We start from the raw sequence: 13,142 nt of genomic DNA, 5'->3' as shown, positions 1-13,142 counted from the left end.
TAGGGGATATGGGTTGTTTGGGTGTGATCTGCCCTCCATGGCTTCTCCATGACCTGTGTTTCCTATTAGATGGGTCATGTTAGCATTTCCATGTCCTTCCCGTGAACCATGGCCAGAGATGCCATTTGTATAGCCTTGTGCCCTGGCACAACTGTGTCTGCTAAACAAGAGTTATGTTGTATGTTGGAGGCTGACCCCACACTCCTATTTCTCCCTCCTTCTCTCCTTTGCAGGTGGCAGGACATCCTGGTGGGAGCCCCATACTACTTTGAGCGGAAAGAAGAGGTAGGGGGTGCCATCTATGTCTTCATGAACCAGGCAGGCACCTCCTTCCCTGCCCACCCCTCCCTCCTTCTTCATGGCCCGAGTCGCTCCGCCTTTGGCTTCTCCGTGGCCAGCATTGGTGACATCAACCAGGATGGATTCCAGGGTACGAGCCAGCACTCCTGCCCCAGCATACCCACTAATGGAGTGCCAGCTGCATACCAGGCTTGACAGGGCCCGAAAAGGAGATGGGATGGGGCCCGGGTCCAAGGAGCTCACAGCAGTAATAGAGAGAGGCTGTGCAAGGGAGCCACGAGTGGCGAGCTCGGTGGGCCTCCTGGAGGACTGGATATACCACTCCTCCCGGCATCAGGGGCTGGGCTGAGTGTGCACAATGAGGGGCACAACATGAGTGTGGGATACTTGTCTGATCTACCCAAATTTAGTAGATGTAGGGTGTTCACATTAGAGATGCATGAGGCTAGAGGGGCAGTGTGGAGATGGAGTGGATGCTTTGTTTTTTGTTTTTTTTTTTTTTTTGGGGGGGGGGGTGGAGTGGATGCTTTGAAAGCCAGGCAGAGGAACTGAGGCTTTACATTTGGAAAATGGTGGAGGGGCATCCAGAAAAGGTTTTGCGCAGGGATGTGATATCATAGCTTGGTACCTTGAAAGCTGATCCTGGAGGGTGACATGGGATGGCTGGGGACAGCAAGACTGGAGGTGTTAATATCAAGAATGTATTATATCAAGTATGGGATTTAAGGGCTGGGATAAAGTGGGAACCCCAGATATAGAGGATGTCCAGTGCTCTGAAGGACTTGGGGACCAGTCAGACCTGGGGTATCAAGGAAAGAGATTTAGGAAGAGCCTGGTTGCCATGGGAGCACCTGACTTATCTGGAAACTACTTTTTTCACCACCTCAATTTCCCAGAACATACCTGAGAACCAAAAAGAAGGCAGAGGAGTCTCTAAAGAGCCAAAGTAGGTGCTAGAAAGTTCAAAGTTCAGTTAGCAAAGCCTAAGCATTTACTGATAGAAGAGGCATCCGGTTTCTACTCAGGACCTGCTTACTCTTTCCTTTACATACTTTTCTAACAAGCTTGGCTTTCTGGTTACCTAGGCCCTATCAGATCAAAAGCAGTGAACTAGCAAGAGTTTAGTAAAGTTTAAGAAGATAATAAAACATTTGGGGTTTATCTGTAGCAATGATGGTTAGAATTTTTAGAAGTCTAAAGTCTAAAGAGTTTTAACATGGGAAGTTATAGTGTGATTAAAATTCCAGCCCCTGGTGTTAGATATGGACTCAACTATCCTCTTTTCTACTCATTAGCTGTGTGACTTTGGTTTCTGACTCTGCTTCCTCACCTTTAAAATGGGACGGCAGTACCTACCCCCAGCAATCTTGTCAGGATTAAGTGAGATGAGTGCTTGATAACTGCCTGGCAAAGTCACCAGTGGGGAACACTTCCTTTTTGTGGCTCTTCTGGTAAATGTCATTAGAAGAACTGGGTGTCTGAAGGGGAGGTTGGTGGTGGGGATGGAAGGTACCATAGTAAGGGAAAACAAACACTAGGCCAGTGGGCAGGCATCTGGAGTTTAGGCCTGCTTGTGATATTAACTGGCTGTGTGACTTTAGGTAAATCACTTGCCTCTCCTAGACCTACCTTCCCACATAGAAAAGGAGGCAACTGGGCTCACAGTGGTCCCAGTTTTAATATTGAGCCGCAGAGCTCTGTTCCCTGATGTTCTGAGCACTGTCTGGCAGTGTGAGTTCAATTTCCTGCTGGACCCCATGACCTGGAGTGCAAGGTCCGGGGGACTTGGGGCCCATCGTACTCAGGGTGACCTGTCCTGCCTCTCTTCCCCAGACATTGCTGTGGGAGCCCCGTTCGAGGGCTTGGGCAAAGTGTACATCTACCACAGCAGCTCCAGGGGGCTCCTCAGAGAGCCGCAGCAGGTATGAATGGACAGGAACAAAGGGAGCTTTGCCTCCTTCCCCTCACCCGCCCTCTCCCTATTACCACTAGGCCCCACTCCCCAGGGCTCACCCTGAGCCTGTCCTCACCGTTTCCCCCTTTTCCCAGGTAATCCATGGGGAGGAGCTGGGACTGCCTGGCTTGGCCACCTTTGGCTACTCACTGAGTGGGCAAATGGATGTGGATGAGAACTTGTACCCAGACCTGCTAGTGGGGAGCCTGTCAGACCGCATTGTCCTGCTGCGGTAAGCCAGGGACCTTTCTCTCTTCCAGCCCTGTCTGCATGCAGTCCCATCTCTGCCCACCTTCAACACCAGGCCCATGCAACCCTGAGCCACAGTCCTGTCCTGGCAGGGGGCAGGCAGGGGGCACTGGTATATGTGTGTTTTCTATGTAGGGCACGGCCTGTCATCAACATCCTCCACAAGACACTGGTGGCCAGGCCATCCGTGCTGGATCCTGCACTCTGCACAGCCACCTCCTGGTGAGACTCTCAGCCCCTGTTCTGTCCACGCACCCCTCCTTATGTATGGGCATGCCAGGAAGGACCTTGGCTCCCAGCCCCCTCCCTTGGCTGCTCCTGATATGAGATGAGTGCTGGGGTAAGCATTGCCCCTCCTACCCAACCTTATTAAAAAAGCCAACTTCCTTGCAGGAGGTCATGGGCAAACTGGAGGTATATTAGAGCATGGTGGTTAGGAGTAGGGATTCTAGACCACCGTGTTCAATCCCAGCAATTCCCATTGCAGTGGTAGTGGTGGACAGGAGTGAGGTCCTGGAGGAGGAGGGAAGAGGGAGATAGGTGGGTGGGAGAGAGAGCCACCTTGAGCAAATTGTTAATCTGAGTCTCAGATTCTTGCCTATAAGACAAAGTTAATAATAATAATGAATTTATAGGATTGTTATAATAATTTAATGAGATAATGTACAAAAAGACCTTCACGTGGCACCGTATACACCCAAAGTGCTCAGAATATATTAGTTGCTAAGATAGTGTCAGTAATGAGGGTGATGACCCTGAGGCCTTTGTGTGAATGAGGCCTGATCAGAAAGCAAAGGGACCCAGAGCAGAAAGAGGGGTGAGTGGGAGAAGGAGATCTAGACAGTGCATCCTGTACAAGACGTGCAGGGCACCAAACAACTGATGACTTCAGGCAACTCCTTCTGAAGGAGGGAGCTTCAGTTTCCCCATTGGTAACCTCTCACCCCACTGAGCGTGGAGCCCAGTGAGGGGCTAGATTTCATGATCCTGAGCTTATGACCCAAGCCAAAACCAAGAGTCCAGCACTTAACCAACTGAACTACCCAGGAGCTCCTCTAACCTGTTTTCTATGGCTTTCGTGGGAGTGGGGAGGGAAGAGGCCCAGGACACCCCCAAACCAGCTGTGTGGACTCCCCAGGTTTGCCCCTGCCTTTCTGCCTAAGGGCCCTGGTTTTCCCTTGCCCAGTGCAGGGGTGAAGGCCAGGGCCTGGATGACTGGGTTTCCCTGTGACCTCCTATGTGTCTTCTGATTCCCAACAGTGTGCAGGTGGAGCTGTGCTTTGCTTACAACCAGAGTGCTGGGAACCCCAACTACAGGCGAAACATCAGTGAGTGTGGGGGTATGGAGCAGGGAGGGGCATGCTTACCTGACCACTGGATAACACCCCATCCATTTCTAGCTCTGGCCTACACACTGGAGGCCGACCGGGACCGCCGCCCCCCTAGGCTTCGCTTTGCACGCAGCCAGTCGGCTATCTTCCACGGCTTCTTCTCCATGCCAGACATGCACTGCCAGAAGCTGGAACTGCTCCTGATGGTGAGAGAGGGGCAAGGGGAAGGACACCTGCTCCAAGTTCTCTGGAGGAGGTATCCAGAGTCTGTGCAGGGCAGGGGTGAGGGACTGGAGTTTCCCCAAAGACAGATGTGGGGGAGGTTGGCCTGGAAGACCATAGGGTTGCAGGAAGTATAGGGCACAGTATGTGGTAGGAAGAGATAGAGAGCCTCGGAGTGGGGATGGGCGCCATAGGGCTCATCACCTCTGAGAAAAGTGAGGGGTGTGAGACTCTTGATTTAGTTGATGTCTGGGGGGGGAAGAGGTTCGTGAGTGGGGGACCAGCTCAGCCCCTCTCTAGGATATCGTGGTTGAAAGAGCTGATCCTGGGGGCCACAGGGATAAAGGGAGGCTCAACAATCCCCCTTTTCACCCCCACCCCCATATCTGGGGAGGAGTCCCATCACCTCTCTTGTGGATCAAAGTTGTAGGAAGGGGGTCAATTTGATGACAGGACCAGAGGGGGTTCAGTCTTACTGGGGTTTTTCAGGGTGGGAGGACCTCATCTCTTTGAGGGTCAGGGCAGTGTGAAGAGTTAACCTGTGTGGCGGGGGATGGGAACGCAGTGCTGGGTTCAGCTCCCCCTCATTTCCCAGGACAACCTCCGCGACAAACTCCGTCCCATCGTCATCTCCATGAACTACTCTCTACCTTTGAGGATGCCTGAGCGCCCCCGGCTGGGGCTGAAGTCCCTGGACCCCTATCCGGTCCTGAACCAGGCGCAGGCTCTGGAGAACCACACCGAGGTGGGTGGGCCGGAGCCGGGAGGGCTGGGGAGGGGGGGGGGCGGGAAGGCTGTGGGGCGAGAGGGCGCTGTGTGTGTGTGGGGGGGGTCCTCACGCCTCTGGCCACCCCCAGGTCCACTTCCAGAAAGAGTGCGGCCAGGACAACAAATGCGACAGTAACTTGCAGATGCAGGCGGCCTTCGTGTCCGAGCTGGGACAGCCGCTGAGCAGGTGCGCTCTGGGCCGCGCTGATTGGCCAAGGGCAGGGCGGGGCGGGCCTTCATTGGCCAACAGGAGGTGAGGGGCGGGGCCGCAGGGCGAGGCGAGTTGGGGGCAGGGACATTGACTGGCGCGGTGGATGCTCCGGCGGCCTGTGCTGGCCAGGAAAGGGGCTTTCTTCTCCAGGGGAGGCTAGAGGGCCGGGCCTGGCTGTCCCAAGAACGGACTTTCTTCACTCAGTAGACCTGAGGGGCGGGGCCTAACTGACCCGGGGCAGGGCTCTGGGCTCAGGCCTGGGGTCCTTCCCCTCAGGCTGCAGTACAGCAGAGACGGCCGGAAACTGTTCCTGAGCATCGAAGTGACCAACACCCCGAGCAGGGAGCGTGCTGGGGAAGATGCCCACGAGGCGCTGCTCACCCTGGCGGTGCCTCCCGCCCTGCTGCTGTCCTCAGTGCGCCCCGTGAGTACTTGCCCCCGTACCCCATTTGTCCTGTGTCCACCCCACCCACTTCCTCTCGGCTGGGCTTCCTTAGGCGTCTGCAGTATCTCTAATGCTACGAGCACCTAGTGCTCGAGCCTCTAGGGCATCAGATCCAGTGCCACAGGAAAGGGGTGGGAGATGCCCTACTCTGACCACTCAGACCTGATTCTTCTTTCCTCAGGCTGGGATGTGCCAGGCCAACGAGACCATTGTCTGTGAACTGGGGAACCCCTTCAAACGGAACCAGAGGGTGAGTGCTGGCCACACCTTCCCAGCCCTGTGGATCCCAGGCTCCTACTCAGATGAGCCCCTTAACCTTGGGTCTGCCTGCCTGCTTCCCAGGCTTCCTTGAAGCAAAGAGCCAGGATGGGGGACAGGGAGATACAGGAGGACATGGGGAGAGACCCGGAGACTAAGAAAAATGGGGCCACTAGGGAGCACAAAGCTAGAGCAGGAGGAGGTGAAGAACTGGATTTTGCTGAGCACCTACTATGTGCCAGGCCCTGAGTCCAATGCTCACGCTTTTTTTTTTATGCTGTTATTCTCACAACCTTATGAGGAAGTAGATGATTTTCAGAGAAAGAAAATATAGATTTAAAAAGTTGGAGTAACCAGGACACCTGGATGGCTCAGTCAGTTAAGTGCTTCACTGTTGATTTCAGCCCAGGTCATGATCTCAGGGTGGTGAGATCAAGCTCTGCTTGGGGCTCTGCATTCAGCAGGGAATCTGCTTGAGATTCTCTGCCTCTCCCTCTCCCTCCCCTTTTGTCCCTCCCCCTAGCCTCTTACACACTCTCACATATTAATAAATAAATATTTTTTTTAAAAAAAGAAAAGTGTAGTAACTTGCTCAATGCCATGTAGTTGAAAGCAGAGAGGGCATGGACAGAGAAGAAGGGGACAGGGAAGCAAGAAGAGGCTAACAAGGTGAAAGAGAGGACACAGGTGGGCAGGTGGAGACTCTTTGCCCAGAATGGGATGGGAGGAGGAAGCTGGAGAACCAACTCCCAGCATAATGTTCAGCCCCTCTCTCTCCCATGGCATCACCTCTGCCTGGCCCCAAATGCACCTCTCTGCCTCCCTGGCCCTCATGGCAGATGGAGCTGCTCATTGCCTTCGAGGTCATCGGAGTGACCCTGCACACAAGGGAGCTCCAGGCGCAGCTGCAGCTCTCTACGTGAGTGACCTCAAGAAGCCAGTCTGCGGCAGGAGGGAGGCGCCCTGGGACCTCCTCCAGCCCAGGCCTCAGCTGATACCTCTCCCCTACCTCCTGTGCTCCCTCCCCAGGTCAAGTCACCAGGACAACCTGTGGCCCATGACCCTGACTCTGCTGGTGGACTACACACTCCAGGCCTCACTCAGCATGTGGGTACCACCCCTACCCCAGCCTGCGTGTCTGTGCTATGGCCTCTCTGTCCCCGTGGCTCCCAAGCTCCTCGGACACCTCTCTCTAGGCCTGGTATCCTCAGGCCTCTGCTTTCCCTGGGTTACACTTTCCCTTAACAACAAGCACTATCATTATTATTGTTACTATTATTCCCCTTGCAAGGGAGGTAGCAGTGGAGGAATTAGCCACCCTGGGGCCAAGATGTTGGTGTGGCCCTACATTTCTTGAGAGCTCATGGAATTTAAAAAAATTTATTTTAAAATTATTTAAAAAAAATATTTTTCTATTTATTTGAAAGAGAACAAAAGCATAGGGAGGAACAGAGGGAAGAGGTAGAAGCAGACCCCCTGGCTGGGCAAGGAGCCCAACATGGGACCCAAGATCATGACCTGAGCTGAAGGCAGATGCTCTACCAACTGAGCCACCCAGGTGCCCCACTAGGAATTTTATATACAGCAGTCCACTGACTTCCCACAGCAGCCCCATGCTATGTATGGCAACTGCTATGAACTCCATTTTATAGATAGAAAAACTGAGGGTCTGGGGGGATAAATAATTTGCTTAAGCAATAACTAGCACACCGATAGTAAATGCAAAGCAAGGATTTATCTCAGATCTTCCTGATGTAAGAAGAGCTGGAGTTGGCCTGCCTTGATGTCCACCCCTTCTGGCCCGGCCCCTCCCACCTCCTTAAACTTCAGCATCTTTCTTACCCTTAGAATGAATCACCGGCTACAAAGTTTCTTTGGGGGGACAGTGATGGGTGAATCTGGCATGAAAACTGTGGAGGATGTGGGAAGCCCCCTCAAGTATGAGTTCCAGGTAAGGGGGCTATGGGGACCCTGGGTGGAGACTCCTGGGAAGGTGGGGATGGGTCTGGGGTCTGAGGGTGTGAGGGTTGGGGATGCGTGAGATGGAGGGTGTTTTCCAGGAGGCTGTGGCCATGACACCCCCTTGTGCCCACAGGTGGGCCCAGTAGGAGAAGGGCTGGCAGCCCTGGGGACCCTGGTCCTAGGGCTGGAGTGGCCCTACGAAGTCATCAATGGCAAGTGGCTGCTGTACCCCACAGAGATCACCATCCACGGCAATGGGTCCTGGCCCTGCCGACCACCTGGAGACCTTGTCAACCCTTTGAATCTGACTCTCTCTGTAAGGACACCATTTCGGGTTGAAATACATTTACATCTCATTTGCAATGTATCATTTGCATGCTGCAGGGCAGACCAGCCAGTGTCTTGCCCTCCCTCTCCTCATATACATTTTGGAGCCTGCCTCTCCCCTGACTCTGCTCCCACTCATTCCTCCCAGCCAACATCTTCTTCCTTTCTCAGGTCCCTGAGGACAGACCCCCATCTCCACAGCGGAGGCGGAGACAGCTGGACCCAGGGGGAGACCAGGGCCCCCCACCAGTCACTCTGGCTGCTGCCAAAAAAGCCCAGTCTGAGCAAAAGCTGGTGAGTGGCCAGGGCAAGGTTGGAAGGGATTGTCACTACCAGCATAGGGTGTGTGGGCACCAGGGGGCACTGAAGGAAGGGAGATTGTGTTCTAGTCACCAGGAGACCCTGGTTTGATGAGATGATGTGACCTCTGTGCCTTTAGGAGCCCCTAGTCAGAGGGAGGAAGACTCATCTCCTACCTTGGTGGGCATCCCCACTGCTCTTGCCCTTGGGGAGCAGTCAACACATTGGGCCAAAGGAAGAGATGCTGGCTTATTCCTGAGAGCCCCATCCTGTTGGGGGTGATATAGCTGCTCAAAGTCTTGGACATTAGGGCTGGAAAACGGGAGAGGCAGGATGAAGGGGAGGCAGGGAGATGTGGGAGGTATAGGAAGCCCCTGTGGGGAATGAGAAAGGAACAGGCCCGGGAAGCAAGTTGAGGCCTAGCTGGGTGGAGAGGTAGGAGGTGGTGTCCCAGATGGCAGGAGCTGGCATGAGCAAAGGCTCAGTGTGGGGGGTGTGAGGTGCTGGGCTCCATTTATACCAGACTGTCTCACATCCTATATTCCCTGCCCCCTCAGACCTGTGGCAGTGACCACACGCGCTGCGTGTGGCTGGAGTGTCCCATTCCTGATAGTCCTGTCGTCACCAATGTGACAGTGCAGGCGCGAGTCTGGAATAGCACCTTCATTGAGGTCAGTGCCTGGGTCTAGAGGCCTCCATTGCCCCACCTTCCCGCCAGGGTGGGGAGACCAACAGGGAGAGGGTGGAGCCTGGGTCACATCAAGGCCTCACATGTGTACGTGTGCCTCTGTGCGCATGCGGGTGTCGGGGACAGCATCGTGTTTTACACGGGAAGTATTGTATACCTGTCACAGTATGCCCGTCTGCGTTAGCTTGTGTGCCGACGTGACGTAATGCTCATCTCCAGCCAAACGACCTTCTCTCCTGTGTCCATTATTTCTTCATCATCTGTTTCTTTCCCACCTCCATGTCTTTGCAGTGCTGTTTCTTCCCCCGGAATGCCAGCTCCCCTCCTGTTATCTCTGCATGTAAACTCCTAATCAGCCTTCAAGCTCTCCCCAGCCGCTTCACCTCCAGTGAGGTCTTTTCTGAGATTTCCAGCTGCAAGCACCCTCTCCAGACACGGAACTTTCTCAGAAGCCGCGCATACCACCTATCATGCTCTGCTCTAGGCTGCACTTAACTCACGTGCCAGCCTTCTCATGCCACCTAGACCAAATTTTTCTGTAAATGACTAGATAATAAATCTTCTCAGCTTTTGTGGGGCATATGCTGCCAAATCCCCAGTCCTGCGATTAAGCACAAGCTACCATAAACAGTATAGAAACAAATGGGCGTGGCTGTGTGCCAAAAATATCTTATTTACAAAAGCATGGGACAGGCCAGATTTAGCCCAGAGACCTGACCCTAGACCGTGACCTTCCTTGTCTCTGCTGTCCCCAACATCCGGCCTAGAACCTGATGCATGAATGATGTGCGTTTGTGTGTGGAGATGCCTGGCTCTTGGATCCCTTGGGGTGCTGCTTAAAGATGCTATGTGGTGGGAGGGTGCCCTGGGCAGGGATGCTCAGGGTCAAGAGGGAGGCTCAAAGGGGTTCACCTGCTTCTTTTGACCCTTTCCCCCCTTTTCCACCGCTTACTGTAATCCAGGATTACAGAGACTTGGACAGAGTCAGTGTAGCCAGCTGGGCTACCTTGTTCCTCCGAACCAGCATTCCCACCATCAACATGGAGAACAAGACCGTGTGGGTGAGTAAGTGTATTAAGGAGCAGCAGCGCCTGGCCAGGGCATGGGAGCGCGGGGCATGTTTTCAGAACACTCTCATAGGCTTTAGCAATATGGTTCTCAATCTTGGCAGCACATGGGAATCCTCTGGAGGACTTCCAGTGTCTGGACCATACCCCTAAGCGATTCGATCTGAGTCTGTGGAGGGTGGGACCCAACCAGGTTGGGTATTTTTACAAGTCCCCCTGGTGATTCTAAGGTGTAACCAGGACTGAGAGCCTCTGCTTGAGCTTCTTTTGTTTTTGTTTTTTTTTGTTTTTTGCTTGAGCTTATTTGATCCCCACAACTTCTCTGTGAAGTTGTTCCATCTCCATGGAAACTTGAAAACAAAGTTCTCAAAATTGATTCTGAGTTACATCAGAGAGGAAAAAAAAATGATAAAACTGTTCATCATTTTTTGTGAAAAGGTAGTGGAGATATGGAGGACATAATACAGGAGACAAAGGGAGGGTTGCTTAAATATATTGTGGCACAGCTCCTAAAATAAATGAAGGTAGTGGAGGAAGGGCCAGAAAGACCAAAGGAACAGAATAGAAATTTATTATATGGATGACATTTAAAAAAAATTATTTATTTATTCATGAGAGACACAGAGAAGCAGAGACACAGGCAGAGGGAGTAGCAGACTCCCTGCAGGGAGCCCAATGTGGGACTTGATCCCAGGACCTGGGGATCACGACCTGAGCCAAAGGCAGACGCTCAACCACTGAGCCACCCAGGCGTCCCTACAGATGGCATTTTTAAGCAAAGGGGAAAATTAGATTATGAAGTGGTATTGGGAGAACCCATTTGAAAAGTAAAGACAGACCTTTACCTCCCATGATAACCAAAACTACAGTGGAGTTGGATTAAATATTTAAATAGAGGAAATAAAACTTAATATACCAGAAGAAAATTCAGAAAATAACTTAATAGTCTTTAATTATGGGAAGAGGGAGTTATTTTACTATCCCTGTATGGAGCCTGCTTCTCCCTCTGACTGTGTCTCTGCCTCCCTCTGTGTCTCTCATGAATAAATTTAAAAATCTTAAAAAAAAAAAAAAAAAAAAAGAGGGATCCCTGGGTGGCGCAGCGGTTTGGCGCCTGCCTTTGGCCCAGGGCGCGATCCTGGAGACCCGGGATCAAGTCCCACGTCGGGCTCCCGGTGCATGGAGCCTGCTTCTCCCTCTGCCTGTGTCTCTGCCTCTCTCTCTCCTCTCTGTGTGACTATCATAAAAAAAAAAAAAAAAAAAAGAAAGATCGGGCAGTCCCGGTGGCACAGCGGTTTAGCGCCGCCTGCAGCCTGGGGTGTGATCCTGGGGACCCTGGATCGAGTCCCACGTCAGGCTCCCTGCATGGAGCCTGCTTCTCCCTCTGCCTGTGCCTCTGCCCCTCTCTCTTTCTCTCTCTGTTTTTATGAATAAATAAATAAAATCTTAAATAAATAAATAAATAAAAAGATCTGTCTTTGCTTTAAAAAAATAAATAAAAAATAAAAATAAAAATGTTTCTAGCTTATATGATGAAGGATTGATATATATTTTTAGTATGTCAAGGTAAATGACGACATAAACATAAACAGGCAGTTACAAGACAAACTAGAAACAGTCACCTCAATAATAAGGACAAAAATAACAGCCACAAGATTTTTTTTTTTCTATTAGATTGGAAAAGATTAAAAACAATAATGCCACCTGGTGCTGATGAGGCAGAAGGAAATGCTATTGGCTAGAGTATAAATGGATGGATTCTTTTCGGAAATGAATTTATCAATATCTATTAGGGTTTAAAATGCACACTTCCTTTGACCCAGCCCATGATAATATATCTTAAGGAGCTAATAGGACAAATAATGTGAATATAAATATATGGAGATATTTTAAAGTGTGGTTTATAATGGCATGAAATTGGAAACACTCCACGTGTCTTTCAGTAGGAGATAGGTTCAATAAATTGTGGTACATTTTCTAGAATGACTATGCAGTCATCAGAGGACATTAGGTTGATCTTCCTTAATTGACATCAAGAGATGACGATTATAGATGAAAGAAGAAGCAGGTTGCAGGAGGGTTTGTGTAGCACACAGGGACCCTGTTTATGTGGAAGAAGAAAGGATGTGTTACATATGCATTAAAAAATATGTAATGAGATTCACTGAAATGCTGAAGAGTTATATCTAGGGAGTAAAATTACTGGAACCTTTCATTTTCTTGATCTTATTTATTTATATATTTATTTAGATTTTTTTAATTTATTCATGAGAGACACAGAGAGAGGCAGAGACACAGGCAGATGGAGAAGCAGGCTCCATGCAGGGAGCCCGACGTGGGACTCGATCCCCAGACTCTAGGATCACGCCCTGGGCTGAAGGCAGGCACTAAACCGCTGAGTCACCCAGGGATCCCCCATATCATCTTATTTAAACAAAAATAATAGTCGAAATATTTAAAGAGGGATGCCTGGGTGGCTCAGTGGTTGAGCATCTGCCTTCAGCTCCGTGTGATCCCAGAGTCCCACATTGAGCTTCCTGCATGAAGCCTGCTTCTCCTCCCTCTGCCTATGTTTCTGCCTCTCTCTCTCTCTCTCTCTCTCTCTGTCTCTCATGAATAAATAAAACCTTAAAAATGTTTAAAGAAATAATCACATATAATCATAAAAATTTTTTTCTCTCAGTATATATAAAATACACTATATGTAATATAATCTTGTTATAATACACATGATTAAAAACCTACATATATATAACATACTATGTATGTTACAAATTATATTATAATAGTGTATAATAGACAATATTGTATAATATATATCATAATTATATTAATAATATATTATATGTATTTACATTGTATATATTATAATGTATGATTATATATGTTGTAGTGTATGTATTATAATTTTATAATGTGTGTGTGTGTGTGTGTATCCATTGTAGGGAAGAAAAATAATGGTACTATATGCTCTGCATTCTTTGTTTTTATGTAAATATTTATGGAGTGCTGCTTATGTACCAGGTATTGCTCAAAGATGTTTACTGACATTAAACACAT

The 13,142-nt window shown here is 50.3% G+C and overlaps 1 protein-coding gene across 1 annotated transcript in view; it reads left to right on the top strand.

Moving 5' to 3' along the window:
- The window catches only part of ITGA3 (integrin subunit alpha 3), a 29,565-nt gene that overhangs the window by 13,151 nt on the left and 3,272 nt on the right, over positions 1-13,142 (top strand). Inside the window, exons 7-23 of the mRNA XM_041725827.1 lie at positions 234-430; positions 2,134-2,222; positions 2,350-2,486; positions 2,639-2,725; positions 3,764-3,831; positions 3,904-4,040; positions 4,652-4,801; positions 4,914-5,011; positions 5,312-5,459; positions 5,662-5,730; positions 6,578-6,657; positions 6,768-6,845; positions 7,587-7,689; positions 7,834-8,016; positions 8,199-8,321; positions 8,885-8,998; positions 9,978-10,076. Coding sequence (XP_041581761.1) covers positions 234-430; positions 2,134-2,222; positions 2,350-2,486; positions 2,639-2,725; positions 3,764-3,831; positions 3,904-4,040; positions 4,652-4,801; positions 4,914-5,011; positions 5,312-5,459; positions 5,662-5,730; positions 6,578-6,657; positions 6,768-6,845; positions 7,587-7,689; positions 7,834-8,016; positions 8,199-8,321; positions 8,885-8,998; positions 9,978-10,076 — 1,960 coding nt within the window. The remainder of the gene's footprint in view (positions 1-233; positions 431-2,133; positions 2,223-2,349; positions 2,487-2,638; positions 2,726-3,763; positions 3,832-3,903; positions 4,041-4,651; positions 4,802-4,913; positions 5,012-5,311; positions 5,460-5,661; positions 5,731-6,577; positions 6,658-6,767; positions 6,846-7,586; positions 7,690-7,833; positions 8,017-8,198; positions 8,322-8,884; positions 8,999-9,977; positions 10,077-13,142) is intronic.

This window comes from Vulpes lagopus, chromosome 12 (assembly GCF_018345385.1).
Source record: "Vulpes lagopus strain Blue_001 chromosome 12, ASM1834538v1, whole genome shotgun sequence".
In the NCBI taxonomy this organism is placed as follows: domain Eukaryota; kingdom Metazoa; phylum Chordata; class Mammalia; order Carnivora; family Canidae; genus Vulpes; species Vulpes lagopus.
Note: the sequence above shows the minus strand (reverse complement) of the source record. Positions and strands in the feature narration are given on the sequence as shown.